Genomic DNA, 15349 nt, shown 5'->3' with positions numbered 1-15349 from the left:
TAGACGACTTCGACCGTTATGTAGAGATCTGCCCTTCCTTCAGCCGCAGCACCCATGCTTGATAGTCCATGTCTCCTGGTGGAAGTGGTGTCTGCACTCGTGCGGGAGGAGATGGGTATTCAGCGGCCGTCCTTGACGCAGGAGAGAACGACCGCTTGTTCAGTATTTGTGTCCGATACTATCTCAAGGAGAGGTAGCAAGTCGACGTTGCGTGCTGCCCTGTAGTCGGTTCAGGAGGCGAGGCGGTCGTCCAGTTCACGCGGTTGAATGTGAGCTTATCACCGGCACCGACATGGTGTGGGGACACATTTGTCTTTCGACCATCCTCGCTTCGTTGTCTGAAGGCTCGACCGTCTGTATGTCATGACCTGTGCCGCTACGCTCCTCGTTGCCGTTCGGCAAGCAATCAAAAACCCTCCACTCCCTCTCGCACCTACTCCTCACTTCCACGCCACCCAACACCACCCATCCCTCTCATCTCCGGTGTCTCAATCTCTCTTCAAGCTTTCTCATGCAAGAAGAAAACCACCGTTCGTCGTCATCTGTGCGAGGTCTTTTGGCCGGAGAACCGCTCTTGCTCTTTCTCGGCGACGTGCTGCGATGCCGTCCCTGGTTCTCACAGAATGTTTCGCAGTCCTCGGCTTTGTAAGAGTTCGATTGCCCCGACACTAGTAAACAGCGCTTCACGCCTCGCTGCAGAAAGCCACGCAGCTTCGGGAAAATGTCATAGGCGAAACGAGCGAACAAAAGTTCGCAGTTAATGCCCTTAAGAGGCTGCATCGGACGGTTGTAGTAGAGATAGTGCAGCTCGCCTGATGGTTTGTGGACGTGGACGGCCCATCCCCACTGATGTTGTATCCATCTTGGGCAATGCTGGTATCCGAGCGGTCCCAGATGGTGTCCACATCCGTACGAAGTAGGATCAAATTTTCATTACCGATTTCGATAGCATCTTTGCCGTCATTGTTTCCGGCCGTTCCTCAAGCCAGCCCTTCATCTCCACCCCATCGACCTCAGATCCCACCTCCCAACCTCCCTCCGCGTACTGCTCCATCACGGCTCGCTCTTCCCTGCTCACGAGCATGATCCCAATCCCACGTCCACATTGTGCTTCGGTTTCGGGCGCTCGACCTGGACGGGTACGAGGTCGGAAGACGCCGTGGTCGGGAGGCGCGCGGAAGGAGGTCTGTCAAGGAGAGATGTTAGTTTCCTGCTTCATGGAGATAAAGACGGCTGGCGGAGATACGTACGACTTGATCTTCTCGGTGTTGTGGCTCATGGCGAAGATGGCGGTGGGAGAGATGGCGCTGCTGTTATCGATGGAGTGAATCATGTTCGCCGCGAGGAATGTCCTTGCTGAGTCTCGGGCGAAGGGCGAAGGGGGAGGGATGGAGGTCTGCGTGAAGGTGATTGGCGCGGGAGAGATGAGTGGAACGTCCGTGTTCATGAGGTTGGGGATGGGTTGGCTTGGAGGCACTGTGGACTTCGGCTCGTTGAGGGTCGGTGGAATGTTAATGGATGAAGCTGGTGGCGGAGGCGCAAGTCGTATGCTTGGTAACCTTGAACGGAGTATGATGTATCGTAGGCTCGTGTATGTCGAACTCAGCGCACGAGCTGTCTCGAAAGTGGTTCATCCTCTAAGGTCTTCCCCGTCGTCGCCGCAACCCGCTGCACGCACGGGATAGTCAGCCGCCAAGCAACATTTTCGATAAATACCTTTCTCTTTCTCTCTCTCTCGAATCCTTCCTTCTCTCTTCAACAGAACACATCACCGGCCATTTTCTACACTTGCAAAGCAGCGGTGTTCATCACCAGCCTTGCTCTAAATGCGCCGCAGAACAACCACGTGAGTCCCTCGACTACATTTTCATTCTCATCCCCTTCCTCCCTCACCATCGCCCCGTCCGAGGATAGCGGTCGTCGCTTTCGAGCGAGCTTCACGCAGCACTCACCACTTACCTTCTGGCACTTGGTGGTGCACCACCGTCCTAGATCAAACATGACCTGCCCCTCTCACCCCCATCCCCAGCACCCAGCAGCACGATGACTTGCCGCTCACTCAATGGCACTTCACGAAAAACTCCCAAGGTCCCTTGCACGTTTACGGTACGGCTGCCCTGACGGAGATCAAGTCTCGGCGGTTTGATTCGATGCATACACCAAAATTTCAAGATCGACTTGCCCGGCTCTTCACCGCTTGGTGTCAAGAATTGCTCGTCTGACCTACATACCCCCCGCACACTCTTCTCATGTGGTGATACGATGTTGTGAGGTCAACTCATGGCGCGGATCACTCATGGCGGTGCATGGCACTGCGTTTTGATTGAATACCAAGATTGACTGGCCTTGCCCTTTGCCGTTTTGAAGGCTTTTTGGCAGGCTCGTTGAGCTACAAAACTTTCTCATGTTGTGACTTGTTCTTGTGAGATCTCATGTCGGCACAGACGCGTTCAAGATAGAAGTACAGGTGATGCTTGACGAGCTGAGATACTTCTGCTGTCTGATTGCAACCATACCTCCTCCGCCCTTCCAATCCTTGTGCCTCAATCCGTCCCTTCTGTGCTTGTCACCACCCTTCTCTTGGTTGGACTCCTGATGAACACGCCGTCACTCCTGCATCTTACGCCTGTGCAGAGCTTTAGCTTGCGCAGTGATCGTCCTCGAGCGCAGCTCTGCGGCAAGAAGCCACCAGCATCGACCTCACGGAGGCGATGACAATGCACATCCGTGTGTTATCCTTGTCCCTTCCATGCCGCCGGAATCAATATTCACTTGCTTTTCATGTGTGTGATCCCAAGCTCTTCCTCAACCCGGTTCTATTGCCATGTTCTTGCTCTTTCTACTCGCAACCTGGGTCGCGGTTTCCTTCCCGACGACCGATGTGTGTCCTGGCTCTTTCTTGTTCCACATCGCAGGCGGAGGCTGCTCTTGCAGGATATGGGTGCGGACGCGGTGTCTGGTGCTATTCGGGAGCTCGTTGGAGTCGTTTGGAGAGTCGTTCTGAGAGTCAGTGGGTGGTTGAAAGGGAGACTTTACTCGTTGAATGTCTGACGAAAGAAGAGCGTGCTGAACAAGGGACTGTTCGCACGAATGCTAGAGTGCAAGCAATCATGCCAGTCTCCCTTTCAACTACTGTTTGCCCAGCCTGCCAGCGATCGTCGTGAGGGGCCACTTGCGTGCCGACGCCAAGGGATCCAGCAAGCTGCTGCACAAACTTCGGCGCGTCCAGGATTTTCTCTCCCCTTCTCAACCTTTCATTCACTCCTCACCAAACATCAAACATCGACATTCTTTGCTTGCTCCCATCTTCTTACATCGACACATCTCCAGCACTCCTACCGCCAACCACAAACCCCCACTCGCAAAAACGCCACCTCAGCCGCCGTCCTCCCGGGCTCGCCACACCCTCCGCCAGCAAACAGCTTTCGTGCTCACCACTGACCTTCTGCAGCACGACTTCACCGCCCAGCCCACTCAACCGCCCTAGCAGCTGCCGACCACGCCTCGCGCCTCCTCATCCTCCACTACCCCTGAAAACCCACTGATCACAACCCGCAGCACACTTCCATCGTTCCTCGTCCGCTCCAACTTGGCCGATAAAAGACCGGCCTGTGCTGTCTGGTTCTCCTTCGGGAAAGCCGGCATACTCTACACAGTTTCCGTAAGGTGATCGGCCATAGATCAATTCAGTGGGCTACGGGAGCTCCGGTGGTCCGTCTTCGAGGGGTTTACCAACTTCTTCGGATGCCTTCGAGGAGAGACCATACATGTTCTTTGCGCGCTTTTCTGGGTTTCTTGTGAGATGAATGTATGTACTTTGATCAATTCAAGTTGTCTTCTCAGTGCCTCCTCGTGCTCATTCTAACAATGCTGTATGTACTCTTAGTCCACCCGCCTCTCCAGAATCTCAATCAGGACCGGTTCTGGATACCACCCGCGCTGCACGAATGTCGATTTCAGTCCTGAGGCATCAATGATTCTGCTCGCGAAGTCGCGCCGAAGGAGGTGGCCAAAAGCTCATTCGTAAATTCATGTCCTGCACAGCAATTCATCAACTCTGCTCAGGATCAGAACCATCAATCAATCTCATCACCACCACCACCATCGAACACCACACTCGCAAACACATCGATCTTACAAAACTGCACGACCACTACGAAGCAATCCACCATGTCCGACAACACCGCTTCCCAAGGCCAAGGTGACTGATCAATTGTCCTTCCCTTCAGCATACCCTCACTGACTGAGATCGTACAGGCGCAGACAACCCCATCGCCCACACCAACGCAGCGCCAGCGAACGATAGCGCGCAGCTCAAGGCCGCTCAAGACAAGATCGCTCAGCTCCGCGACCAAGTCGATCAGCTGAAGGAGGATGCGGAGGAGCAGGAGCAGCGCAAAGCTGTGATCACGCGCTTGAAGGGTGAGAACGGGCAGTTGAGAGCGTACATTGTGCACTTGAAGGAGTACACCACGGAGTTGGAGGAGTACGGCGCGCAGTGGAAGGAGTACGCGGGACGATTGAGGTTTATGGGCGATGTGTATCTGAATCGATGCTTGGTGTTGATTGCGATCTTGCAGCGATCCTTTCAGGAGTAACGAGCTCATGGACATTGGCACAACGGAGACATGATGTGGTGGAGGCGGGAGTGCTGTACCTTCTGCTTTGAATGGAGATTGATGTACCTCCTGCTCTGAACAGATCGATCAAACTATCACCACTCCCTTTGATCCTTCCCGCGTCTCCGTCAACAGTCTCGGTGACGTGCTGGCGAACGAACAGACAATGATCGAGTGCTCATTGCCTCATACTCTTGCATCTCTCGTGCACCACCCTCAAGAGAGAGTTCAACTGAGTCTCCCACTTCGCGTTGACCGCTCGAGACGCGACGCGTTCTCGCCGCTGATTCAGCAAACAAGCCCACAAACGTTCCTTCCTCTTCCCTTCTCCTTCCTCCAACAACCATTGGCAAGAGAAATAATGCTCCTGTGACGACGAGTCGCTTCAATGAGCAGTCGCTTCTACACAGTGATGCATAGCCTCGAACCATAGATGAACGAAATTCCTTCCAGGCCCCTGCACTGGTTGGATGTCGCCCTTGGTCGGGCAGGTCACCACTGGCTTCTCTCTTGTTGGAGGACGCGGTGTGTGGTTGGAGACCTACATTTCTTGCTTTCTCGCATGCGTCTGGTTGATTGACACGTTTGACGAACGTCTGCTGTTGTTCGCCATCGTCCAGAGTGATCTCAACGCCTTGATATCCCACCTCGCTTCTCTCGTACGACTCATCACCGACATGCACCATCCGCGATCGTCGACTCGTCATCGCCTCACCTCCGGTGACCCTCAGGCTCCAAGCATGCCGTTCTCACAAGCACTGCGAGTCCAAGAACAACGCTGTTGTATTACTAAGACGAGGTGATTAGCGCCGTTTCGAGAGCTCCGAGCACTATTTAGATCTTCCCCACGCCGCGTCCCTTCCTCTTCCTTTCTTCTTCCTCTCCATCGAGTGTGTTTGCGTGCCGGCACACCGCGGGATGGGTCACAAGTTTAACTCACAGCTGCCTCGACTCGTCTCTTCATTGAGCAGTCGGACTCTACGCAATTGTGTTTGTCGCTTCATCATTCCAAGATCAATGAACGACAATGGGCAGGCTACCATGCCTGTCGCATCTTCAATCGCCTCTGGCTTGGGCAAGACGTTTGTGGGCCCTGCACTCCATGGGTTGTGACACGAACTGGTCCGTTAAGCCTACATTTTTTTCATCATGTCGCCGCTTGTGAGCGGTGCCTTGGAGAAGAGACTCATTCCTGTCACCTTCAGTATTGAACAACTTGTCTTGTTGACGGCCACGGCCTGTATTGTGAGGTATCTCGTGGCAGGAGAGATGCCGGATGAGCGGACTGCCGAGCGTAACGATCGCTCGACGAACACAGTTCATGACAGCTGTAGGCGACCAGGAAGGCCATGACACCCAGATCGATGCAATACAGGTCATTGTACGTAGGAATACTCATGAACATCACACAATCACGCCTCGCACGCTCGCATGCTACACAAGGCTTTGACAGCAACCCAAGCTCCCACACAACGACAGCCGAGCAACGACACGTATCCACATATCATCCGTCATCGCCCGTCAACAAGACTTTCTCGTCCTCACGACTGCGAGGTTCCACGATCTACGCACACGTATTACTAACCAGGTTCTTAGCGCCGTTTCGAGAGCCACAGCTAGTACTTATACCTTTTCTCCAACGCTTTCTTCCGTCTTCCCTTCTTTCTTCTCCATGTAGCTGCTGCTGCTTGGATGAGGAATCAGAACTCACATTTGTCTCGACGAGTCCTTGATCAGTGGGACAGTCGGCTTCTACATATTTGTGGCATGTACTGCTCATCCGTAGATGAATGAGCACGACGGTGGACATGGCTACCATGCCTGTTGCATCTTCAATGGCTTCGGTCTGGCAGGGCGATCGCTGGTCTCTTTCCCATGAGGCTGTGCAGCGAACTCGTCTATTTGACCTACATTCCTTTCTCTTCATCATGTCGTCGCTACTTGGGAGCGATACCTTGGAGAAGAGTCTTGTTCATTTCGTGGCTGTTGTTTGCGAGACCGAGAACTGTCAGGTCTGAGGAAACACTGATCAACAAGACCATGTGGCGAACGAAGAGGCCATGGCGTACAGTTCGTTCACGTTGGCAGCACTCATAGACCATATTATCGTACCGTTCGAGGCGAAGTTCTACACCAGGCTCTAGCAATGAGCCACGTCCTGCACGACAACCTCGACTCCCGCTCAACGACAACCCAGCAACATCATCAGTGAGCAAGGCTCCCGTCCTCACATCTACGAGGAGTCCTCAATCTACGCATATGAATGACTAATCACCATTAGCGCCGTTTCGACCTGCAGCAAGTATTTAGCATTTCTTTCCGACGCTTCGCTTCCTCTTCCTTTCTTTCTTCTCCAGTTGCTTGCCATTTGGAGGGAGGGGCTTCATCCGCAGAGCTGTCTCGACTCGTCTCTTCATTGAGCAGTCGGTCTTCACACAGCAAGGTCTGCATCCGTTGCCTCCCTGTCCATAGATCAAACGTGTCGGGTGCATGCCGCTGCCCACCCAATTGTCTGAGGTCGGATAGGCGCCACTCGTCTCCTTTTCCATGGAGTGTGGGGTGAGTTGTCGGGAGTTAGTCCCACGGACCTACAAATTTCTTTTCATCACGTCGTCGCCTGTGGGCGGTGCCTTGGAGAAGAGGTTTCATTCATGCTGCCGTGACCTTTGAATCGATTGAGACTTCTGCAGACCTTGTGATACCACACGTCGCTCTGGAATGAGTTGCTCTCAGCGCTCCTCATCGCCCGAGTGAATGTTCTGGCTGCAGCATTCAACCCACAACGTCGGAACGGGACACTTGGCTCAATCGTACCCTGCTGAATCTTCAAATCCTGTTCAAGTGAGTCTGAGGCGGCATTCGCGCACAGCTTTTGAGCTGAAGCTGAAGTTCCGCCGAAACAAATTTCTCGCCCTTCACACCAACGACCGTCCACCGAACCACTCCCTTTTCCCACCGCATCCGATCCACACCAACACAACCATGGCAAGCATGCAAGAGATCGAGGCTGCAGGTGCTGCCGCCCGAGCGAAGTGGCCACAAATCAAGAGAACGAAGGTCTTGGAACCGCTGTCGATATTGAGGGCATCTCGCACCGCATGGAGGAACGGAGAGACATTCGCTCGAGTGTGCGACGTCAAAGCCACCGAGGCGACAATTGAATGGATGAATGGAACATGGAGCGAGGAGAGACTTGCGGCGTGGGAGCTGTGGAGAGAAGAATACCTGCCGAAACTTTGCGAGGCTGCGCAGAATGGTACTCTCGAGGAGCTTCACCATGCAGAGGAAGGAATGCGGTCATTCATGCAGCAGGTGGTGCAGTGTCTGGATGTGATCTTCTTTGGCGGTCGCCTGGCACCCTACTGCACATTCAAGTTCGAAGCTTTGGATGGCGCTCTGGGAGAAATGAGACCCACCAGTCATGGAATCCGCATCGCCGTGGACCTCGCGCGATCTCCGAGTTTGCTGAGAATGATTGGCACCATTCTCCACGAGCTCTGCCACACGCATGATCAGATCCTGGGCTGCAGATGCGGTAGCAGATGCAGGCAATGCGTTGACGACGGCGAGTACCTCGGGCGAATCGCTCACCCCGAATGCTTCTTCGACTTGTCGCTCCAGGTTGAGAACCTGGCCAGTCTTCTCCACGGAACGAAGATCGACCTTGGTCGTGCGAAGGCCTTCACCAATACCCTCTGCGATCTCGGCACCTATACCTATCGCACAACAGTTCGTGAGCAGTTCACTCGAGCGGAGGATTTGAAGCGGGTGGCTAAGTTTTGCGAGTTCGACGATATCCTGGCAGAATTGGAAGAGATGATGGCATCTCGGTCGGACTCAGATTCTGAGGATGATGAGCTTCCCGACCAGCGGCTGCAGCGGGCATCAGCGAGCGACGTGGTGCGGGCGAGTCGTCCTTTTCCGCGGCTAGGGTGAAGAAAGACTGCGGGAGGTGGCTGAGCATGCGTGGGAAAGAGTGATTGAGGACGAAATACCTCTGCTGCTCTGCTTCGATCTCACCATGCAAGCTACTGAGATCCAGGGCATGCGCTGCAGTTGGATTGGAAGCATGGAGATGATTTCAGCGTTCTCCACGCTGCGGAGCAACATCGTCGAAGGAATTCAGGGACGTTTGCGATATGGGCGAGTAAGGAGCACATTTATGACCACAGTCAACGCAACAAATGGTCAAGCTTTGATTCTGATACTGACTTCTGCGTCATCAACGACACCAATCGTTCTTTCCATCTCCGAATGAGGCTCATGGGCTTTGAAGAGAGCGTTCTGTTTGCCATCAAGATACTTCTCGTAGTCTGTAGTAGTACTGGCTTCCGCAGTGATGTTTGGGAGCCTTGCTACACCTCTTTGGCTCCAACTCGACATCAGACTCTCATCTACTCTTCAAGAACACAGCCAACCACCACGAACATAGGCGGCTCAACGACCATCAATCCGATGGAAGCTGCGCCGAACACAGGCTCAAGAAGCGCCTGGACTACACAACTCCATACACAACCAGAACCTGCAAAACAACCAAGATTCCCACAGCAAGACCACTAACACCCACCACCTCGCCTCCAGAATCGAAGTCAAAGCACTCCCCTTCATTCCCCGCCTGATTGTATCTCCACCCCACGTCCCCAATCAGAAAGCTCTGCACGCTATACGCAGCAACATCGCACTGGCCCTCACTCATACAGCTATACCTATACCGCGGAACTTCCTGCTGATCCTCCGGAGCCGACGCGTTCCTCCGACTGACGCAGTCCCGGTCCCAGAAGAGATTAACAAGGCGAGCGGATGCATCTGTTGGGAGGCCTGCTGTACCGTAGCCGGGAGGAGCGCCAGAGGCTGGTTGCGAGTAGAAGATGTGGCTGTAGTTCAGGGCTGGATCGTAGGACTCTTGATTGGAGAGAGCGTAGGTGAAGTTGTATGAGCCATCTTGGAATGAGCGAAGACCGCCGGAGGAGAGAGTGGAGACTCGGGAGACGTTTTGCGTGATGTTTGCGTTGGCTGGACCTAGGAAGAGGTCTTCGAGGTTGAAGCAGTAGTTTTGGATTGGTGTGCTGGCTGTGGTGAAAGTGATACCGCCGGCGTTATCGTCGGTCGACGGTGAGGCGCAGTCATCGAGGGTTCCGGGAGAGAAAGTGATGGTCAAGTCGGTCGTTGGAGAAGTCAAGCCTCCTTCTTGAGTGCCTGCGGTCTGCGCTGCAGCATTGAGCGGGAGGAGACTGGTAGCCACGCAGACTGACCTCCAAGTGGTTTGCATTGTGTGGTGTGTCTTCAGAAGTGCTGACTTGCAAAGAAGGGCGGAATATTTTGGGCAGAGGTGCTGTATATACGTCCATCTCCTCTCTGCCGCATCATGCTCGGGAACCAAGGTGATGCTATCGTCTCCACCAGCCAAGATATCTGTGCTGCCTTTGATAAGTCGAAGGACGTAGACATCGCATTAGCGCTCGGTTCCTGATGATCATGACGCTGCCGAGCGCTGTGCCTCTCCAGGAAAGCCAGGATCGTGTGGGGTTCCGAAGATCAGCCATTGTCGCATGATCAACTGCGCTGCAGAAGTTGGCATCGGCCAGAGCGAATCGACAGTGAAAGATCCGGATCTTCGACGATCAAATAATGCTTGCAAGACGTCAGGACAAAGGTGGACGAGATGGACAAGCTCCCGACGCGCATAAAGTCGACACGAAGGACGAGGTCATAATTGAATACTGCGACCTCGCCGGCAGCGAAAGCAGTCAATTTATGCTGCAAGTGAGTCGTTGTCCTGTCCAGCACTTGCAAGCTGCTCATGAGAGTCTGTCGGCGCAAAAGCTGTTCCGTCTGTAACTGATGCAAAAGTGGGAGCGGGATCGTGCAGGCAAAGTGTCTGATACTGACACGCAGCATGAATTCGATTTGAAGCGTGTAGAATGATCGAGAAGACGGAGCATCTGGTGCGACCTTCTACTTATTGCTTGTGGAAAGAGCAGGGTTGTGACGTCATAAACCCTTGCCTAGCGCGATGAAGTGAATGTGTTCCGCTGACCTTACAGCGTACATATTTGGATGACAAGAAAGGAGAGAAGCACGGAGATATGAAAAATAGAGTGCTTCATGTCTCTCGCTCTGCGTGCTAGTCGATCTGGAGAAGCCAGACGATTTAAGGTGGTCCGGATTTTGGCCCGAGTTGTGCGGCATGATGGCGAATCGTACAACGCCAAGACTCTGCTGCCCGTTGGCTGCTCAAAGCTTTTGCACCGAAATTCGTCCATTCTATCGCGCAGCCATCATATCAGGATTGCTATCATTAGCCGTCAGTAGAACGACTCGATCTGCAACACTCTGATCAAAATGTCGAAGAAGAGATCGCAAGTATTCGACATACCGTGTTCTTCTCTTGCTAATCTGGGACCAGCCACGATAAAATCAACAGCGAAGCCGACGCCGACGCACAAGGCAGCGGTCTCGCGGACGACTCCCCGAAGATGCAGAGCATCCATGCCAACAAGAAGGAGCCAGGCACCACGAAGCGCACGCGCGGATGGGGATGGGAGAGGCCAGTAGAAGGCGATGAGGAGCCAGCGGAGGAGGACAAGATCGAGCCTGGTCCAACGGTGCCTCCGGGTAATGGAAAGAAGCAGGCGAGGACTGGGTTGGTGGGAGATGGAATAGCGACGTTGGAGCCAGGTGGCCAAACTTCTTCTCGCCGTTTCTGGACTGTCTGGGACCCACTCGGACCCATGAGCAAGCAGGAGCATGAGGAGGTGGTAACACTGATGGCCCGGGATCGAGAGCGCCAGCAGCGGACTGACGAAGAAGCTGCGGGGGTGCTGGGTTTGACGAAGGACGAGATCTGGGAGGCTCGGATCTTGGCCAATCTCTACGAACGCCCGGATGGCGAGGCGGATAAGGCAGAGGGACCTGAGTAGAGTCGATGACTTACCAAATCCAAGAACGCATCGCATGGGTGAGCCGAGCAGTTTTCAAACTTGCTGCAAGCGCAGAGTGATGATGTAACTACGCAGAGGTCTCTATTCCGAATCGTTCTTTCAATGGTCTAAGGTTCAACCTCTGTCCGTAGTGCTTGTCGCCATTCTCCGAACACACGATCCTTCCAGATTGTGATTCCACATCGGAAGGCAGCGTTAGGGTAGCTTTCAGGTGAAGGTGCATGAACGTCACTTTTCGGATCGATCGCCAAACGTACTTCACTCTCCACGGCCCGATTATATTGCTCACATCACAGTGTATCCTGACATCTGGGTCTTGTCCACGCTCAATTTCATCACCAATAATCTCGTCCGCGAAGTCAACGTCGATCCTCCTACATCTCCGCCCACTTCAGCGAGAGGTCTGCCAGCACAGCCAGTGATCGAAGTCATCCCAACACATTTTTCCAGCTCCAACTCGACATCAGACTCTCCTCTATCCCACTGTTACCCAGCGAACCACTACGAACACGGACGGCCCAATGCCCGTCCAATTGACGAGAGCTGCGAGCGAAGACAGACGCCAGAAGGTTCTGCAAGCAGCCTTGAAGGCCAGCGATCAAAGGCTTGGTGATAGCTGGCAACCTCTTTGAGGAATATGGCAAAGGTCTGATGAAACCAGACGAAGGCTGGGATGAGTGACGATGAGATCGGTCGCAAGAAGTCGGTTCTTGAGAAAATGATACACTCACTGGTGCAGAAGCTCGAAGCTGAGGATGTGCAGAAGGAGGAGGCAGAGCTCAATTGAGGGGTATCAAGAAGTGAACAGTGAGCTTGTTAGTCTGGCCTGGTTTCATTTCAGGTCCTATATCATGCCGTAGCAGTAGCACTTTCTGGTGGGCTTCTCCTCGGGCTTTGTGTAACGGCGACGAGTAGGAATCCTCTCAATCGAGTATATGTGTAACGGCGACGAGTACGAATCCTCTCAATCGAGTATACCACCTAAAGAATCTCCATCCCAACCATACTATGCACCAGAACTGTACCCGCCACAACGGTCCCACTGACACCCACAGCCTCGCCACCAAAAGAAAGTTATGTCGCAGAGGTCGATGTTAGATGACTGGGAGGCGCGGTCGGCGAGAGCGGAGAGTCTCAACGTTGTTGTCCGGTTGTTGCTCGGAGCGATCAAGCCGCCTTCCTGAGTGTCTTCGCGCTGTAATGTATCGTCGTACGGGTCATCTTGCGGGTCATCGTGCGGGAGCAGGACGAATGCAAAAAGATGAAGCTTCAGGTCATTTGAATTGTGCAACCTAGATGCAGTGGAATGCCACTAGTCCCGCTACGACAGCAAGCGAAGCCAGCACGTTTCCCGTCATCTTGGCCGCAGCGCCTCCATAAGCAAAGTCCCTGCAGGTGTCCGACCCTTGGTTGAGCCGAAGTGAGCTATCACCGATTATGAAGCTCTTCACGTTGATCCCAGCATGATCGCACTGCCCATCACTGACGCAACTGTATGCGTACCAGGGCAGGACCCTTTGGCCCACAGGACCAGTCTCGTTGATAGCATTGCGGCAATCCTGGTCGGAGAAAAGAGTCAAGATCCTAGTGGCCGTGTTGTCCGGAAAAGTGTCTTGAGTGTCACGGCTGGGACTGCCGGGATAGCTTTGCTCATAGTATATTCGGCTGTAATTCATGGTCGGGTCGAACGCCGCTTGGTTGGACACAGCGTACGTCACGTTGGAGACCCCATCCATGAATGGGAAAGAAGTGCTGTCCTGCGTCACAACTCCAGTATTTGGTCCTTGGAAGATCTCGTTCAGGTTGAAGCACTGGTTGTTGACGGGAATGCTGGATGTGGTAAATGTGATCCCGTCCGCTTCAGATGCATTTGATGGATATGCACAGGTTTCCAGGCCGTCGAGCGAGAAGACGATGGTCAGATTCAGCGACCGAGCCTGAGTGAAGAGGGAAAATGCAAAGATCGAGCATAATGCTGTGATTCGGACTTTCTTCCACATGATGTGCGGTGTGCTCTTGATGCGAATATTGCGAAGAGAAATCGAATTGTCTTGCGGTTGAAGATCAAGACCCCAGAAAGGGAGTAAGTAAGTGCCGTGGAGCAGGCTAGAAGGGTGAAGATCGAGGCATCGTCAATGAATGGATCTTAGATTGTGGGAGAGGAGTGTCATATGACAGCGCCATCAGCCAAGAGACTCTTCATCGCTTCGCGACTTGTCACTCTGCATAATCGACCTCCACTCCTCTATGATCGGTGACTTGTAACATCGATGTTGTCAGATTTTGTTGGCAGAGCAAAGAAGCGAGATCTGTGCCGCGTGGGGCAGTAGAGGAGGCGGAGAAATGCCGCCAATCGCGAAGCCGGGTGATCCGTGGAGAAACTGGGGTCGACATCGGCACAGACATGTAACCTGCCAGCATGACGTTGAATCTAGGTTCGGTAAGTTCATGGCGGTAGACGTTCCAATAGGCAAAGAAACCGGGCGGCCCACATGCGTATGGGAAGAAGAACCCTAGTGCATCGACCGCTACATGCCGTAGCGCCGAGGCGACGTGAATGATCCTTTGACGTCAACAACGCTGCGAAGAGCGGCTTGGCGAAGTGGGACCTGCGCCGGCTAGGTACTGTAGATTATCGTGCTTGTCGAGACGTTTTGTGGACGCGACGCAAGACATCACTGAGTTTTGTGGGCGGTGACATGACTCTCAGTCTGGTCCATTTCTCGTCTGAAAGCGGTTCACCCAACACAGACTGCTCATCGAAACGAGGCACATTGGTGTACGCGAACATGTCGACGAAAGCTTCTTGAAATTGCCGACGCTCTGCGTGGTAAGACATGCGAACTTCCCATCTGCTCAACTGTCTTGCTTGGAATCTGCCCAAAGCCCGATCCCCGCAGAATCTGCTCCACCCAGCTTAAGGGTCTCCGCGACTAGGCTGGAAGCGAAGTCAGCACATGCATGGTGGGCCAGCGGCACATACACACACCTCTGTTACCCATGCAGATGAAACGGTTCGCAGGTCCCGGCTGAAGCGGGCTGCATCGTCCTTTGCAAGTGCCTCTGTACTCGGTTTTCGAGGATGCTTCGTTCAAAAAGCACTTCTCTCCGCACCCAAAGCCTGATATTGGTGTCCGTCAGCATTTAGGATCATGCCACGTAATCTGTCGTCGAGGGTTACCGGAGTCGAACGTGTCTCTCTCGGCACCCTGTCGGCCTTTGATGCATTCGGGTACATCGTTCTGTCTGGTCTCGATGGCTGCAGCACTGGCACCACTAGCGGCCACCAAGGCGAAGATGAAAACGGCAAAGTTCATGTTCTTTGTTACGAAAGTTGTGCTTCGTTCGGTATGAGGGTTGGTGAGTATGCTTTCGGCAGCACCGATCGCGGTACTTATGCCCTGCTGTTATGCCCAGTCGAATGGTCCGCTTCGTCCTGGCCGGTCCAAGAGACTTGGAATATGCGACTTGACACGTCATTAGACGCAGACACTTCTTTCACTGCGGCGTGGTGTCTTTTGCACGGTAACAGTGGGTCCGAGCATCGGGCAATCCGGGTGGGCCTTCGGAGATAGTTTTGCGCGGCGAAAGTCCTCCGATCGTCCCAGCAGGAGGAAGATTTCACCGTTGACGGCAAGTCAGAGTCGTTGCAATCGCCGCGCGTTGTAGATGAAGCGCAAACTTCATGGTCCGGCGGATCTCTCGCAGGTTCACTGCCTCGAAGAGTGATCGAGGAGTCAAAAAGGCGGAGGATGCGTGTCCGGCGAGTTGTGAAGTCCACGCTTCTCG

The 15349-nt window shown here is 53.7% G+C and overlaps 6 protein-coding genes across 6 annotated transcripts; 3 read left to right on the top strand and 3 right to left on the bottom strand.

The window, feature by feature from the left end:
• Window positions 1-1074: 1074 nt before the first annotated feature.
• Window positions 1075-1447, bottom strand: MYCGRDRAFT_88624 (uncharacterized protein; the record flags this gene model as incomplete). Its single annotated transcript, XM_003855800.1, has 2 exons — window positions 1075-1186; window positions 1251-1447. The coding sequence occupies 2 exons, from the start codon at window positions 1445-1447 to the stop codon at window positions 1075-1077; spliced, it is 309 nt and encodes a 102-aa protein (XP_003855848.1).
• A 2723-nt stretch (window positions 1448-4170) lies between these two features.
• Window positions 4171-4598, top strand: MYCGRDRAFT_88623 (uncharacterized protein; the record flags this gene model as incomplete). Its single annotated transcript, XM_003857741.1, has 2 exons — window positions 4171-4201; window positions 4258-4598. The coding sequence occupies 2 exons, from the start codon at window positions 4171-4173 to the stop codon at window positions 4596-4598; spliced, it is 372 nt and encodes a 123-aa protein (XP_003857789.1).
• Window positions 4599-7601: 3003 nt separating this feature from the next.
• On the top strand, window positions 7602-8555 carry MYCGRDRAFT_88622 (uncharacterized protein; the record flags this gene model as incomplete). The annotated part of the gene is made up of 1 exon (XM_003857742.1): window positions 7602-8555. The coding sequence occupies one exon, from the start codon at window positions 7602-7604 to the stop codon at window positions 8553-8555; it is 954 nt and encodes a 317-aa protein (XP_003857790.1).
• Window positions 8556-8969: 414 nt separating this feature from the next.
• Window positions 8970-9888, bottom strand: MYCGRDRAFT_106743 (uncharacterized protein; the record flags this gene model as incomplete). Its single annotated transcript, XM_003855799.1, has 1 exon — window positions 8970-9888. One exon carries the CDS (start codon window positions 9886-9888, stop codon window positions 9115-9117), a length of 774 nt encoding a protein of 257 aa, XP_003855847.1.
• A 1207-nt stretch (window positions 9889-11095) lies between these two features.
• MYCGRDRAFT_88620 (uncharacterized protein) lies at window positions 11096-11539 on the top strand (the record flags this gene model as incomplete). Its single annotated transcript, XM_003857743.1, has 1 exon — window positions 11096-11539. The coding sequence occupies one exon, from the start codon at window positions 11096-11098 to the stop codon at window positions 11537-11539; it is 444 nt and encodes a 147-aa protein (XP_003857791.1).
• Window positions 11540-12727: 1188 nt separating this feature from the next.
• MYCGRDRAFT_88619 (uncharacterized protein) lies at window positions 12728-13560 on the bottom strand (the record flags this gene model as incomplete). The annotated part of the gene is made up of 2 exons (XM_003855798.1): window positions 12728-12755; window positions 13064-13560. 2 exons carry the CDS (start codon window positions 13558-13560, stop codon window positions 12728-12730), a joined length of 525 nt encoding a protein of 174 aa, XP_003855846.1.
• Between the last annotated feature and the right edge of the window lie 1789 nt (window positions 13561-15349).

The sequence above is a fragment of the Zymoseptoria tritici genome, chromosome 1 (genome assembly GCF_000219625.1).
Source record: "Zymoseptoria tritici IPO323 chromosome 1, whole genome shotgun sequence".
Classification (NCBI taxonomy): Eukaryota; Fungi; Ascomycota; class Dothideomycetes; order Mycosphaerellales; family Mycosphaerellaceae; genus Zymoseptoria; species Zymoseptoria tritici.
The sequence above is the reverse complement of the archived record's forward strand: the minus strand, read 5'-3'. Positions and strand labels throughout refer to the sequence as shown.